At 41.5% G+C, this 17,330-nt stretch overlaps 1 protein-coding gene across 2 annotated transcripts in view; it reads right to left on the bottom strand.

Annotated features, from left to right (window-relative positions):
- LOC146772574 (excitatory amino acid transporter 5-like) overlaps positions 1-17,330 on the bottom strand; it is a 156,302-nt gene that overhangs the window by 37,605 nt on the left and 101,367 nt on the right. For both annotated transcript variants that reach the window (XM_085637743.1, XM_085637744.1), the window contains exons 4-5: positions 8,615-8,657; positions 3,057-3,276 (exon numbers count right to left, since the gene is read on the bottom strand). In XM_085637743.1, the coding sequence (XP_085493869.1) occupies positions 3,057-3,276; positions 8,615-8,657 (263 nt within the window). The remainder of the gene's footprint in view (positions 1-3,056; positions 3,277-8,614; positions 8,658-17,330) is intronic.

Genomic DNA, 17,330 nt, shown 5'->3' with positions numbered 1-17,330 from the left:
AAAATGTAGAAAATTATTTTCCTAAAGGAGAATACAAAAATTAGAAAGTGCCGCTGATTTTTATACATAAAAGTATATGTAGGTTTCACATGTCAAAACAGAGTATATCTCCAAACGTAAATGGTCCAGGTTTCTATGCATTCTGGGAAAACTGTGGTGAAATGTAAAAAAATAAAGAAATGACTCATGGTGCGGACCATGAGCTGAAACTCACAGATACCTATAACCTAAATATTGCTTATAAAAATACCAGCAATCAGTTAGTGATTAGGTTCAATGTGTCCATTGCAAGAAACTTCTTGCTATAGACTGGGTCAAGGGCAAAAGTTAAGGGGAACTAAGACGGCGTGTGGGTCAGATACAGGGACCAGGTTCATCCCGTTAGAAAGTTTACCTTCTGACTTAGATACATTTATGGAGAGAAAATGGTTAAATATGAGTCAGTGGTGGGGCAAGCTGCAAGCTGGCAGGTTGCTAAAGATCGGTGTCTCTGCGCGGTTCTTGGCGAAGGCGGGAAAGCTCAGAGCGGGCGAAGTCTGAGGTCACTGCCTGGAAAGGCCTCAACCTCAATCGGAAAGGGAAGCAGGGCTAGGTGGTAGTTTAATTTGCCAGTGACAAAGTAGCCATCCTTTGTAGCTCAGGAGGGGGCTGGGCAGAACAACAGGCAATACTGTCAAGGGAACAGCCCCCCTCCACAAACACACAGAGCCCTTTGTCCACTGTCAGTGAACAATAAATATCTCACCACAGAGGAGCCATCAGGGATCATTTAACAGCTGGACACTGGCAGGAAAGCCTTCTAGTTTAGGCAAGAAAATGACAACTTTCTAAAAGTGTAATTGCCAAAATAGTAATATAAAATATCATTTATTCTTTCAATTGGATCTTAAATTAATCTGAAAATGATTCCTTGAACCATTTTAACAGCTATTTCCAAACTGAATTTAGCATGCATTAAAAGTAATAATGTAAACCAGTGTTAATCTATTCGAGACCCAGTCTTGCCATAGTGAAAAAGATTTAGGAGATTTTGCGTTGCCAGGACATGTAAAACATTAAATATACATGTCCTAATTTTGGAATATCATGCACACTGCCCTATTGGCTTATAAGGCCTACATTAGGAGTAACTTATAAGGATTAAAAAGGAAGGTTTAGGATTGGCAAAAGGTTTATTTTTACCAGGTCGAAATTGCAGTTTACAACTACACACCCAGGCTGCAGTGGCAGGCCTGGAGACATGTTTTCCAGTGCTACTGTCGTGATGGGTACAATGAGTGCTGCAGCCCACTAGCAACATTTAATGTGTAGGCTCTGGGTACAGGTATTACAATACATTAGGCATCTATACACAAATTAAATGAGCCAGGTGTATACCAATGTTACCATGTTTGAAAAGGAGAGCACATACACTTTACCACTGGTTGGCAAGGGCCATGTGCACGACCAACAAAAGGCAAAGATCTGGGGGATTACCACATAAAAGATTATCTTTTCAGCACTTTATAAGTAAATAAAATATATTCAAGCATTCAGATGTTCCACTAATTCAAAATTGCATAGGCTGCTGGGTTACGTGAGTCAATACATTTAAGTTAATTCTTGGTTCCTCTGTTCCCTTCTTTTTGCAAAGTCTGGCTTTTATTTCAAGAAACTACTGAGTGAAACTCCAAATTGCCACAAGGTTCAAGAGGAAGCCTTGTAAAAAGTTTGCAAGTTTCGTATACTTAAATGAGCCAAACACATACCATCAATTACAAAAAGCCAGAAATATAATGAGAATTACATAACAATGCCAATGTATGTACACATTGCTAACAAATTGGAGAGGAAGTTGTTTCACAACATTAAGAACAATAAGTCAAATAAAAGTGACTTAATAAATTGTGTACAAACTCTAATTGTTGACAGAAATATGAGAAATTGAAAAATATGCTCCATTAGTTTGTTCATTCCCAAAAAGGGAAATATACAAATGAAGGAATAAATATGCGTAAAAAGAAAAAAATACCAAAGTGTGAGCACAAAGGAGCAAAAAGTTTACATTCTTTAATAACAAAGTTAGAGAAACAAATGTACACAAGCATACAAAGTATTTGTACTGAAAGAAATGAGATCTATTTTAAAAACTAATTTTTCTTTATGAGTTATATTAGAGACTTTAAAATGTTGGGTGCATTGGAAGGAATGCCGTTGTTAATAGGTGCATTAATGTGAACACAGCAATGTTATGTCCATTCCTTAAATCCATAAATCCACTGTGCCTCTAGTTGTTTTTCATTAAAACAATCTGCTGTATGTTAATTGAGCTAAAGTTCCCTATGAACAGTATCACAAATTCCTTAGAAAGCTTCAGGTTTTTGATCACCCTGGCAAGAATTTTTCAAAATCTTTATCCATAAGATTTCTGAGAATAAGAGCATATTGATCATGCTAGAAAACTTGTTTCCACTAGTGTTTAGTGTGATAGAAGTGTGAAATGATCATCTCCAAGTACTTCCCGCGGCCAATCGCTTGTTCTAATTTCTCCCTACCTTTTACACCTTTTAAAGCAGCATCCTGGAAGCAAGTGTCTTATGTAAAACTTCACATAATGTAAAATAAAAAAGAAAGTTTTGTTTTTCAATCTCATTGACTTGTAAATATTTCTAAGAAGTTAAACCCTAAGAGGGGTCTTTTTTCAATCTTCAAACCTCTCTGGTAAGTGTTTATTAATCTTTGCCACACAGGCATTTATAAGAGATATTGAACCAGACTTTAAATATTGTAAATATTCCAAGTAGCATCTATCATGTCCATTAGTGAAGAACAATGTGCCCTTACCGGTTTGTCATAACCCAAGGACACCCTTTTTCAAAACAGGATTCCAAAAATTACAAATCAACTATTGTTAACAAGAACATTCTAATAACTGCACTTTGGTTATTGGTCTGATTTCCAAATGGATCATCTTTCCCTACACTTATCCCTAATGGCACTTTTCTAAAATTGAGAAATACTGCTTGCCTCTCGGTTGGGACAGTTATACATTATAACTGAAAGAGTGTTAGCTCTACCTATGGTAGCTGAGAAGATGACAATCCCCAAGACATTCATTTCTGTGGCACTTCCAGGTTTCGTCTTGTAGCTCATTTGAGGAGACGGGGTAATCTCTAAGAGGACAGGATGGTGAATTTCAGGATTCGAATCGTCCGGAGCAAAATAAATAAAACTCAGGGACTTCTTCTGGTACTTTGTGTCTTGAGCCTTCACCACAGGAATTAGAACTGTTCGATACTATAACAAATCAAAAGATGGAAAAAAATTAAATTCCAATTAAATACATTTTTATTTGGGAACACAAAAAACTGTTTCATTTTAAACTAGCGAAATGCAACACATTAGGTGAGAGAGCAGTGGATATCTAGTTTGATAGTTAACCACCAGGTTTGTAATCAGGAATGAAATATTTTGACTTGCATCCAGTATGTACTTTTTATACAATGGTAGATTATCTTGATTCATACATGTTAATATTCTGTTACCAAAACGTGTGAGTATTTTTTAGGTTTGAAACCTGTCAATTAGCATAATCATGACATTACAGAAGACTGCATTGCATGACATGACCCTATTTATATATTTTTATATAGAAATTTATATGGCGCTAGCTAGACCCGAAGGTATCTGAACGCTTTACAAGTTGTGAACATAGGTTAATTCGAGATATATGCATGGATAGTGTGGGTCAGATGCAGTCATTCGACCTGACAATAACATCAAAGAAAATGAAATCATGTGACACGAGCCACATCAAATCTTTATGCAACTATGAAGAGAAAGAAGGTGTGTGTGTCTTTTGCATGGACAGGGTAAATATGTGAACCTGTGCATTAGCGTGGGGAGGAGCACTGCAGGAATTTTAAGGATTTTCATTGTCAAAGTTAGGCAGCTCAGGTAAGGTGCTTTGGTACCAAACGAATACATCACCTATGCTATTCAAATATTTGTCCATCAAACAAGAGGTACTACTATTGGCTTTCTGAATGCTATTTTGTCATTTGTACTTATTCTACATTATAAATGTGTGGTTTTGTGATCAGAACTACATTTTTCTGATGGATAGTTTTATAATTATTAAAAGAGTGGGGTATACTGTGCTCAAATATACCCAAAAACATTTCATAGGCAACATTTTCCAAATATTAATTAAAGGAAACCTTGAAAAATAAACTTAGACATTGGATAAATGTATAGGTATATTTTCTGACAACCAAAAATCCTACTCACCACTTGGACTTCACTAAATGCAAACCATGGGTAACTAAGAACTTTTAGGTAATCATTAAGATACATAACAGAGTACTTTTTAACCGTTTTTTTAGTAGATATACATCCTACATCATTCATGGAGTAATGGCTATATTCTTTGGAAAGGAACATTGATGATAAAATATCATTAAAATATGCCAACGTTTGCCAGAGATGGTCAAACAATAGTAGGGTTATTGTTAGTAAAAGGGTGTAAAGCTACTTAAGAAGTGATGGCTTGCCCTTTTTGTCTTGCAAATAGTTTCCAGGTTGCTCTTTTGAAGCAGATGCTGTTACAGTTGTACAAATAAAAGGACTGAGCAGGTCACATAATTATCAACAGAAACGTTGTTCCATGGACACATTAAATACTACAATAGGCAATAGAGTGTAAGACTAGCCCCAATTTAGATGGAGAATGGAAGCGTGCAACATCATAGCGGGTTGTGTGGTTTTCCATTGCATTGAAGATTGCACAAATGTTTGCACAGCATTCAGAATTTAGCCCTTTAACTTTTAACGAGGCCAAAGCTTTATCCATGCTATATGGTGACTTTTTATTGTTAGACTGTTATTGCACAGTAGCAGCTTCAAAAGTCATAATTGTTGTTCATGTGGTAAAAAATGAAGAATGCAGTAAATCTATGCCCTTAGAAGCTAACATATCTATTTATGAACCTAATCTTACAATTCTGTCAACTAACTGCATAGCCAGTAAATTTATATTTATGCAGCAGAAATCATATGTTGCTTTACATCTTGTGCTGTGTGACAAAATGTATAGAACTAACAGTTTGTTCAGGGCAAAGTGAAAACAGGAAAGCCTTTGTCTTCTACTGTCCTGGGCTGAGAACTGTGTATCTGCCTAGGTAAAGGTTTCCCTTCTCCTGCGGGACCACGTCTTCTGCAAGAGTACCCCTGGTCTCATTTGAATGCATTCATGCAGTGACCAGATTGCTTTCCTTCGCGCTCACAACTGACCAACCACAGAGTTTTTTCCAGACAGGAACGAGGAAGGCACTACCAGATGCTCAGCCCCACCCTCAAGCCTCTCATTGGCTTATCACGCTGTCCAGCAGCTTTCATTAGCTGCTCTCAGTGGTAGACAGCCTCTTTTAGCCTGCACTGGGGCTTGTTTTTTTAGAATTTTTACACGATTCTTTCGGATAACAATTCTCTAGGACTAGACGGGGCATTAAAGGGGTAGGAAGGAAGGAGACTGATCCAAAAGTGGCAGCCTAACACTAAAATCTCCTGGGTTGATAGGTATTTGAATAAAAAGGTAGTTCCCTAGTGAACATATATATGTTCAGACGGTGTAGGCAGCTATCTTTTAGTTCATTTACAGACAGAAATATCATTACAAGTTTTGCCGGACTCCCAACCGGCACCCTTGAAGTCCTGATACTGCAGTGTGAAAAACATCCCGGGTGCAGTATTACTGTACTATAATGAGTTCCAGGTGCTGGACGGGGCAAACACTTGTAGACATAGATGTTTCTATTCAATTTGCCATTGGCTTTCCACTTCTGAGATCTATTCTCAGTCCAAATTCCCCTTGCTCAAAGGTGTTCAGGGAGAAACTCATAATCGCTGTTCGGCCGCTCACTCTTGTTACTGGTCCAATCATTGTTTATTCAAACTTCTAATGGGAAACTAATTATTTACTCCAAGGCCCTTACATGTGTATAAACTGTGCTAGCAGTTTCTTCCTAATGGTTTATTTTGATATCTGTTTAGGATCAAACTGATCCATGGGTTCTTACCCAAAGTGATAATCTTGAGGTCCCATGATTAGTCTATTAGTTGTGATGATCTCAAAGCTGAAGGTCCTTACCTGATAGGCGGTAAGATTTTTGTGCTACCCAGGTTTACAAGTTCTTGTAAATCTGGGGATGCATCAAAATCCATGGGGGTTGAGTGGGAACACCCATGCAATGCCCATGGAATGCCTTCCCAGGGCAGAGCAACACAATGCAGTGATTTGCGCTGCATTGGTTACTCCAGATTTTTTTAGCCACTTGGAGCCACGCAAAGTGGCATCGCGTGGCTTCAGAAATCTGTCTTAAAGTTTGCATCGCTCTTGCAACACGTTGCATGGTGCAAGAGCGATGCGAACAGCCTCATAAATAGGCCACCCAAAAGTACCACGGCCCATTGTACTTGGAGTATGAGCTATATCCTTGGTGTGTTTAGTTGTCAGCCATGTCGGTGTGGTGGTGACTCTGTTAGGAGGATTAGGATTATACTTTGGGTGGGTCCAAGCATCTGGGAAGGGGCTTTTATGACCCTTGGGAGATGACAGTAACATTTTAGCTTCCATTCCTTGTATATTTTACACATTCATTGCAGAACTTACCAAGGCATCCAACAGCAAAGCTTTAAATTCAAGATCTGGCGCATTGCGAACAATGCTCTCAAATGAACCCATAGTGCTCCTTATCTGAGCATGAAAACGCAAACCAGGCTGCACTTTCATACTCCATTTTGTTACCCCATTTAATAAAAACAGAGCGAGAGGCACTGGTCCTGCATTAACTATTGACACGCTTCTGATGGACTGGGGAACTTCTGCAAGTCATCGTTTCCATAAGATACTGAGGTCATTATTTGGCCACTGTGAGTTCTAGGCTACTAATGTTGTTCCAGCACTTTGATACCCAAAGAAGACTGTGCTCTTAAAAATATTAACCTGAACAGGAGAAATAATAGCTCCTGCAGCTGGTATGTGATTTTTGGTGGAAATTTTATCTGTGACCTATTTCCAGACTCTCCTTTCCAGCAAATTTATTTGAAAAAATCATGAATAGTCAACTGACTCAATTAATGGAAGAGAACGACCTATTAGATCCAACACAATTTGGATTCCGATCGGAACATAGCCAGGAGACGGCTCTGATTGAAGCCACTGATAAACTAAACTCCATCCTAGATGGAGGAGGAACGGCCGCTCTGATCCTACTGGATCTGTCTGCCACCTTCAATACCGTAGACCACCCTAGGCTGATCTTCCACCTGGAGGATTTAGGCATAAAAAATACAGCCTTAGAGTTACTTAAATCATTTTCAAAGAACAGGGCAAACATCGGGAAACTGGATAATTTCAGCTCCAGCACCTTCTCTCTGCCTTGTGTGGTACCACAGGGATCGTCGCTTAGCCCCACCCTGTTTACTATATATGTAAGAGAACTCGCCCCCCCCCCTTATTTAATCCTTTGGTTTCTCTGTCACTTCATATGTGAATGACACGCAGATTATTCTATCTGCTTCTAATGATGCCAATTTTACTAGTCATCAGCTCCATAATGGTATAAGAGAAATTGGCTCATGTATGAGTAAGCACTGTCTCAAACTTAATTCAGATAAAACTGAAGGGATTCGCCTGGAAAACAATCCCCATTTCTGGTCTACCGGTAGCTGGCCATCGGATTTGGGCACATTACCCCACCCCACCACAAAGGCCAAAATCCTTGGGGTGATGTTCGATGATAAGCTTAATTTCAGCAAACAAGTCAACACAATCCTATCATCTTCTTACAACACTCTCCGAATCATAAGAAAAGTTATACATTTTCTTCCCATTAATTGCAGAAAAACAGTCATCATCTTTAATCCTCTCTAAATTGGATTATTGTAATGGAATTTACATTAATCTTCAGTCACAACATCTCAAGAAGCTTCAGGTTTTACAAAACTCTGCCGCCAGATAACTTCTGGGCCTCCCCAAACACCACCAGTCTCTCAAGTGATCAAAGATCTACATTGGCTAACGATCAAGAGCCGTATCATATTTAAAGCACTCTGCCTCATTTTCAAGGCTCTGATGCCACAGGACCAGATTTTCTGAGAAAGTCCATTTCTTGGCATATTCCCCACAGGAACCTTAGATCAACTGGATCCTACAAAGCTACCACCTTCAGATTCAAGAAAACTAAATGGGGTGGAAGTAGCTTCCTTGCTGGAGCAACCAAGCAATGGAATTTCCTGATACACGTAAGATCGGCACCTTCTCTACAGGTTTGCAGAAGGCTTCTAAAAACCTGGATTTTTACCCTTATGCTTCTATCTGTTTCACCTCTGCTCTCTGTTAAATTAAGCCAGCGTCAAGACACCCCAGGCTATACGTAGTGCTCTACAAATATTCTAACATAACATAATAAAGTTTTCGTCTGAACTGTAAGCTATTTAAAAGTGGAGTATGCACCATCTTTTCGAGTAAGCCCCAATTAACCTGGATATGGTTTAATCTCTATTCAGATTTACCAGAGTCCTCCTTTTTATATAATACTTTCTAAATACTTTTAAATGTATAAATATAACGTACCTGTTGGAATGACGCTTCGATCAGATTAGCAGGAAACATGTTTCTGTAATAGTTAAGAAAAAAAGATTGCTTCTCTTTTGATTTGTTTTTCATACTTTGTTGGTACAATTACTTCAACACTCCCCAGAAAAGATTTAAGCAACCTCCTTCATCTCAGTATGTCACTGTCATCAGTACTGGCATCTGAGCCCTCACAATAGGTTTAGAATATATTTACGAATATCACAGTCAGTATTCTGCACAACAACATATGCATACAGGCAACTGAGAACTGGGTAAGTACGAATTGGCTGTATACTCAGCAATGCAATTTCAAGCTCCAAGGTCATTTGTTTTAGAGCCCTCAATGGAAGCAATCGGACCTGCTTTGTGTCCCAATGCAAGATGGCGACAGTGTAGCACCTAACAAACCGCTCCCTCCCAGACTGATCGCTTCTGGAGATATATTGTTGCAATTCAGGAAAACAGGAGAAACGAAGTAACTCTGAGGCGTGTCGAGTTGTTCCTGCCAGAAAACCCGATCTCCACGTAGAGGCATAGGAGTTCCGGGGGTTCAGGTTTTGTTTATAGCAATCTGTGTTTCCTCCCAGATTCTACGACGAGATGCAGGAGCTGTTGGTAGCACAATTTATTGCAGTAAATGAGGGGTGGAAAACATGCCTTTGAAAAGCACCAGGTAAGCCCAGGAATGGGCTGCCAACACCGCCCCTCTATGCACAACGGGGCACGTCTACTCGAAAATTATGGGCGCAGTGAAAAGACAGGAGAGCGGTTTGCAGAAAGATCCTGCACCTCAGGGGTTAAACATTGAAGCAAAAAATGGAGCTAACTACAGAGAAAGGTGGCGTGGACAATGCAGTCTAATCAGCCAGTCGCAATTCTTGAGTGCTAATTTTTTTGGCGTCCCAGCATCAGCTCCACGATCCCTCATTGCAGAAGGGAGAGTGGATACAGCAGTGGAGCGTGCGGTGGTGCAAGATGTAGTCTGCGGTCCGAATATGGCACCGACACCAGAGAGCTTATCTTCTCTACAGTCCCTGGAAGATACTGAAAAACGTCTCGAGTCCAGGCCAGAGTTGGAGGTCTCCGACAAGCACTAAGTGGTGGAGACCACAGAGACTGCAACTAGTGTGCAGGTTAGTGTGGGGACTGATCATGAAAAAGAGAATGTGTCAGGGCCAATAATGACTATGAAACATCGACGACAGATAGAGCTGACCCTCCCAAATCACCTCAATCTGACACTGACAGTACTGTGAGTTTAGTCCGTTCTGGAGATCTGGGGTTTATCTCTACTAAGCAGGACACAGGCCCGCCTGAAGCTAACATCAGTGGCACAGAGGAGAATGTGGGTTCCACGGATGATGTAGAAAAATACTTTTTGCTCATCGAGGAGTCAGGAATCTCCGATACGAACGGCCGTGAGTCCAAAACCAAGCCATATACTTGGGGGTCATGCGATACCTCCAACAGCTCTCCAATTGAGCTGTTTTTAATGGCGAGGAAAGCAAAGCCACAAAGGAAATGCAAAGAGAAAATTCAAAGGGGAGAGCATCAGAGGAAGTCTCCCAGAACGCACATACTCTGAAATGGAACTACTCGGCAGCCCAGCAGATATACTCTGAGGAACATGATGGGCATAGGGCATTGCATACAAGGGGGCGACAGTCTTCTGGAGCTGGACCAAAAGAGTTTGGGGAGCCCCAGCTGGCACTCATCTGGGGCTCCATAAAGCAACTTCAAGAAGAGTCTTGTAGCGACAATCGAAAAGCCAACTTAAACACTAGAAAACTGCATGGGGCTATCAACCAATCAATCAATCAATCATTTCATTTGTAAGGCGCGCTACTTACCCGTGAGGGTCTCAAGGCGCTGAGGGGTGGGGAGTGCCGTTACTGTTCGAAGAGTCAGGTCTTGAGGAGTCTTCTGAAGGTCAGTAGGTCTTGGGTCTGCCGTAGGCGGATGGGGAGGGTGTTCCATGTCTTGGCGGCGAGGTGGGAGAATGATCTGCTGCCGGCGGTCACTCTTCCGATGCGGGGGACAGTGGCGAGGGTGTGGTCGGCGGAGCAGAGCTGGCGGGTGGGGGTGTAGAAGCTGAGTCGGCTGTTGAGGTACTCTGGTCCGGTGTTGTGGATTGCTTTGTGTGCGTGAATGAGGAGCTTGAAGGTTATCTTCTTGTTGACGGGGAGCCAGTGCAGGTTTCTCAGGTGGGGTGTGATGTGGCTGCGGTGAGGGATGTCGAGGATCAGGCGTGCGGAGGCATTCTGGATGCGTTGGAGCCGTCTCAGGAGTTTGGCCGGAGCTCCTGCATAGAGGGCGTTTCCGTAGTCCAGTCTGCTGCTGACGAGGGCCTGGGTGACCGTCCTTCTCGTTTTGGTGGGGATCCACTTGTAGTTCCTGCGGAGCATGTTGGAGGGTATTGAAGCAGGAGGAAGAGACGGCGTTGACCTGCTTCGTCATGGAGAGGATTGAGTCGAGGATGACCCCTAGGTTGCGTGCGTAGTCAGTGGGTGTTGGAGCTGTTCCTAGTGCGGTCAGCCACCAAGAGTCGTCCCAGGCCGAAGGGGTGGATCCGAGGATGAGGACCTCCGTCTTGTCCGAGATCAGCTTCAGTCGCCTGTTTCTCATCCAGTCGGCCACGGTCTTCATTCCTTCTTGGAGGTTGGTTTTGGCGGTGTGGGGGTCCTTGGTGAGGGATAAGGAAAATGAATTAAACATGCTCTGAAATCAGAGACAGGATTGCTTGTGTAGAAGAGTGAGTCACTGCAATGGAGGGGAATATCGGCTCAGTGAAAGGTCAGAGTGATACCCATGAATCGCAATTCGTGGATGTAATGTGGAAAATGGAAGATTTCGGAAACAGACAGCGGAGAAACAACTTGAGATTCCTAGGGGTTGCAGAAGAAGCGGAAGGGGGTGATGTCAGAACCTTCATGCCAAACCTGTTGAAGGGGCCTTCCTAGACCGCACAAAGTGGAACTGGGATCTGGAGATGCAGCGTGTACACTGTTTTCCTCAGGTGCTGAGAAAGTAATGAGAGGCACAATCCGACAGACCAAGAGCCATTTTGGTTTATTTTGGCAACTTCATACTCCGACAAGCAATTTTTGAAAAAGCCCGTCCCTAAGCCAGGAGGAGCTTTGATGGTTATAGCTTTTTTTCCCACCCTGATTTCTGCTATGCTACAGAGAGAAGACAGAGGTTAAGGCAACTCATCAAGCCATTTCAGCTTCTTGGCTGTGAAGTGTATCTAATGAATCTGACTCACCTAAAAATGATATCTAGAGGAAAGACTTGAACATTTATCTCCAAAATAAAAGCCAAGGAGCACCTGCAAGAACTCTTCTCAGGGTCAGCCGTAGAGACATTAGGGTCATGAGAAAATTGCATTGATGTGGGGAAAGCTTACGTTGAAAACAGCATATTGTCGATTGTTGTATGCTCATCTTTTTGCCTTTTCTATGGAGGGGGTACAGTAGGTCTGAGGGAGCCCCTGCAGAAGGTCTTATACTGGGGGAGAGTAATTGGGGTGTTACCAGAAGCCAACACTCAGGTCATGGCAGAACTGACTGCTTCATGGTGGTGGTTAGGGATCCAGGATTCTGTGGGGTGAGATGGCGGGAAAGGGAATGAGGTCTTTTTGGAGGCTTTGGGGGGTTGGTTACAACACAAGGAGAGAGGTATAATGGTAGGAAAACTGGTGGTTCTATGGAAACTTCTAATATGTATACGGAAATTAGAGAGCAATAGTGTGTATTTTGTTTTAGTTAGCCTTGGTATATGTGCTGAATTTGGGATTAAGTTATGTGCAGTCTGATATCTTGTCATGGGTAAGATCCGTATAGCTATCCTAAATATTAAAGGGATGAATGACAGGCTCATGAGGCAAAGGGTTGACTTAGACTTACAGATACTACGAGCTGATCTATTGTGTCTGCAGGAAACACCTGCTGGAATCACTGGGTTACCTAGTTATTGGTTCCATGACCCAAGGGACAAGGACACAAGGGGTAGCCATTCTAGTGTAAAAGAATCTTTTTAGGTTCAAGCAAACTCATGCTGATAGCTCTGGTAGATGGGTAATTATGTAGTGTTGTTATGCAGGAGGGTTTTTTACACTGTGCTCAGTATATGGAGCCAGTCATAGATGGTTGGATAAAGAAATGGCATTGTGGCCTACCACAATCATTATTTGTGGTGACTTTAATATTCACTTATGGGGTGGATTACTGGAGGCAGGGGATAATTTCTATGTGGGTCTTAAACCTAGGGTGTTTAAGGCACGGTACTATATGGGGAGAGACCATGGGCTATCTGATTTCTTGAGCAAGGCTCTGGCATCAGGTGCAGGGTTTACATATTTTTTGGCCCCATATTGAAAACATGCCAATTTAGGTTATTTTGGTACTTCTCATGGTCTGCTCCAAAATTGCAAGATTGACCCCGGGTCCTCTCCGACCATAACCCCTGGTATTGGAATTAGCATCCCAAGGGCTGGTGAGGATAGCGTCAACCTGGATGTTGGAGCAAGCTTTATTAGCCAATGAAGACTACGTTAGACATATAGACGATGGATACCGATTTTCATGGACGATAATAGGAGGAGTGCCTTTAAGGTTGGAGTGCATGGGGAGACAATCAGATTTAGCCTGAACTGGCAAAAAAAAAAGAAAAACAACAAATGCTGGCACAATATGATATTTTGGCTAAAGCTGAAGCCAAACTAATACAGGCAACATCTGACAGGGTGGAGACAGTACAGCATTATGTTGCTATTGCTAAATCTGCGATCACTGAGATTTCTGCAAGGAAGGCTGCTGGGAAGTATGCCGCTTCGAAGCAGGACTGCTAAGTGTATAGCGAACGAGTAGGTTTGTCTCCTCGCTATCAGAGTTAGACAAAAATCAACAAACACAAGGGGAGATAAGGGGACCAAGGGCTCCCAATGGTGGCATTGCTGGAGATCCCGAGGGCATAAAAAAGATTTTACAGGGGTACTATCAAGATCTATACAGTGAAGAAATGGATTGCGGGGATGGGAATATAATACGATTTTTAGAGTCAGTCCCTTCTCTGAAATGTAATGCTGTAGATGAAGAATCACTCGACTCCCCCCACATCGGAGGAAATTCTGATAGCTATAAAAAGCTTACCCTCAGGGATAGTAATTGGGACGGATAAGATCCCCATCAAGTTTTATAGAGTGTTCTCCTTCCAGCTAGAGGCATTCATGACAGACTTGTTTGCTGGCATCTACGAGGACCTTACCTCCCCCCGGCATCTTGGGCAACAGCAAACATAGTAGTTTTCCCCCCCAAAAATAAACTGCTCCATGGACCTGGGTCAAATCGCCCAATAGCGTTGATTAATACTGACACAAAAATCTATTTGAAGGTATGAACCATGTGGATGTCGCCTATAATTGGCAAGGTTGTCTCCCCAAGGCAACATGGCTTTATACCAGGGAGGGGGACCACTGATCATATCCAATGGGTCATCACTTTGGCTTTGATTTTATTAGACGCTGAAAGAGCATTTGATAAGGTCTCCTGGAGGTATTTATGGATCATTATGAATTGGTTCAGATTCGGCCTGGGTACATTAAAGCAGTAAAAGCACTGTATTGCAATCTCACTGCTAAGATAGCATTATTGAGGGGTCGATCAGAACAGATAAAGAACCAACGAGGTACAAGACACGGTGTCCATGCTCTCTATTACTGTTTGCCCTATATATAGACCCCATAATACAGAAATTTGATAGTAATACTGTAATTCCACCTATGCTCTATTGTGGGTGGGACACAAAATTGTTGGCCGATACTGACGATGTTGCCATAGTGACCCGACCCCACAACAGCATTAAAAGAAATTGAAAAAGAGGCGGGCAACTATGGTAAATTTTCGGGGTACTCTCTAAATTGGGATAAAACCCAAGTGGTCATTAATTGTAATTTACAGCTTAATGATATTTGGGTGGTAGAGAAGGTGGTGTATCTGGGTGTCAGTATTTCTACCAAATTGTGGAGAATAATTTGATTCCTGTTATCGGAAAGACAAGAAAAGATTTTTAAACAATGGAAAGTCTGCATCTGTCCATAATCGGTAGGAATAATGTTGGCAAAATGATGTTTCTTTCCAAAGTGTTATACTTCTTTCAGGCCATCCCACTCAAATTCGGAAATCATTAAATTGATTGATGAGATGGTAACTTGATTTATCTGGGTCTACAGAAACACTAGGAGGGCTCTCAAGTTTTTGACTCACCCTAAAGAAAAAGGAGGTTGGGCCATTCCAAATTATGAAAATGTCCTACTGGGCAGCGGGGCTTCAATATTTGGTTACTTTAATTGGGGAGGAGGGTGGTGCTGCAATACGCAAGGGAAGAAATTCCCTCGGTTGTTTAATTAATGCACGGTGCAGAGGCTAGAAGGTGCCTTCTTCGTCAGATTCAACCCAGTTATTTTTTTTAAAACTCGATTCAAGACTGTTCAGGGAGCTTATAAGATCTGGGCAGCACTCCAAAAGAAATTGGGGCTGGTTCAATTTACATTTGAAATCCTGATACAAGAAAATCCTTGTCTCCCAGGGGTCTTTTTGAACTCTTATATACTTGGGTGGGCTTGGTCTTAAAAGAATAGGGGACTTACATACCGATGTTGGAATCATATCCTTAGAGGACCTAAGGACAAAGTTTGAGCTTATTCAAAAGGAAATTTTTAAGTATCGGCAAGTTTGGGATTTTATAATTAAGAAGGGTGGAGGCCTGCAAGGGTTTTCTTGAGTAGAGCTTGTGGATGTATCAGTCAGGGGGTCACATTTTGCAACTGGATGAATGTATGAGGTTTTAAATTCTCTTTCACAGGATGATCTAGAGACGCAATCTCTGAAATGGCAAACGAAACTGGGTGCCACAGACAGCTTTTTTGTGGAGTCACTTGAGTTAAGTCACTCTATATTACTGTCTGCTAATTTGGCAGCTCAATGCTAAAAAAATGTAGGATCTATATTATAACCCTTGGAAGATTGCTAAATGGGGAGGGTGTGCAGGGACCAGCTGTCCAAGATGCCAGTGTATGGATACAGATCTGGTACATATGTTTGGTAGTTGTCCCATACTTGACTCACTTAGAGTAGAGATTGGTACGGTACATTTATTGAGAAAAGCCTGAAACTCAAGATATCCCTTACCACTCAGTTCATACTACTGGTGTACATAGTGAAGAGGTCTCCAGTTCGCCCCAGTTTTTTTATGTTTGTTGCCATGGCTTTATTTGGATTATGTATCGTGTCTTCCTGGCTCGACCAATCCCCACCCTCCTTTCATCAATGGCTCGCGCGATTACTAGAAATCTATAATTTGGAGTTTTCACTATACTCTCACAAGGGGAGGAAAGCTAGATAGAATTGAACACCAGAAGCAGGCTGTTTTTTGTACATATGGACTTGCATTCAGTCAGCTGTGATTGGACAGAACATCCTACCGACAGCTTGCTGGGTTTCCAGATAACTTTTTCAATTTTTTTATAATGAATGTGGACCGAGAAACAGATTATTTACACTCTATATTAATGAGCAGACATAAGTGAAAATGGAAAACTGGTAGGCATATTTATAAGAACTGCATGTGTTATATATGTATATCAATTGCCCAACAATCTTCTTCTATCATTTACGCTCAGGTGTAAAAATCTTTCTGTAATATAGTTAGAGTAAAATACAGTTGCCTAATTTCATGTTAATCAAACAGTCAAACAAGTAAAAATGTCTTAGATTGGATGCTTTGAGAATGGGCATTATCCCAATATGTTATACTTCTCTAGTAGGAGAGGTTTCAGAATCCGACCAATGTTGTGATGGTGTGTTTTGGCGTCTGCACAATTTTGCTTGAATTTTTTCTTCTTTTGCAACTTTTTGAAGCCCCTGGGTGGAAGCTTTTAAGAGCAGTCTTTCTCTTGTTACCTCAACGAAATTGCAGACGTGACTTTTGCAGCTAATTTCCAAATTCCCCCCCTATTGGTTTTGTTGTAACTACATTTCTCGGTTCTACCACTAGAATGGGAAGCAGCCTAGTAAATTAGCATCCCTGTCCTATATCTTGTGGTGAGATACCTGTGAAGCCGGGGAAGCTTATAGGCCTGTGTGTTGTCATCATCTTACACTGTGACTTTATTGGTGCTGTTTGTGAGGTTTTGAAATAGTTTTAGATGTTTCTTAATAGTACTTTTTAGTTTTGTAATCTTTTGCGCAATTGATTATAGAATGGTTGATTTGTAGTATTTTGATATTGTTAATTGATTGAAACACACTATTTGAGTGAATGACATTGTTTATTTTTTTGCCGTAGTAAAAAATCTACGTAAAGTGGGCGCAGCTTGGAAATTAAATAACTGGTTTCAATTTGGCGTATGGTCTATATTATGCTTTGGATACAGTTAATAATGGGGGGTGTGGATGAAACATTCCTTTTTTCAATGTTTTAAAGTGTCATTGCTCATTAAATGCATTTTATTTTATTTTCATTTTTAATTACAGTTTTCATACAGCGCCAGCTACATTTATGACCGAGCTTCAGGAATGCGAGCGAAGCTTGGCAGCAACCGCTTCCCAAAGTCTTCCCTATCAACATCAGATGCGCCCCCTCCCTGAACACCTTCATGAAGGTGCTCAAGACCTGGCTCTCTGACTGAATGGAACAGCTGTTCCCCCTCATCTCC

The sequence above is a fragment of the Triturus cristatus genome, chromosome 12 (genome assembly GCF_964204655.1).
Source record: "Triturus cristatus chromosome 12, aTriCri1.1, whole genome shotgun sequence".
NCBI classification, from domain to species: Eukaryota; Metazoa; Chordata; class Amphibia; order Caudata; family Salamandridae; genus Triturus; species Triturus cristatus.
Note: the sequence above shows the minus strand (reverse complement) of the source record. Positions and strands in the feature narration are given on the sequence as shown.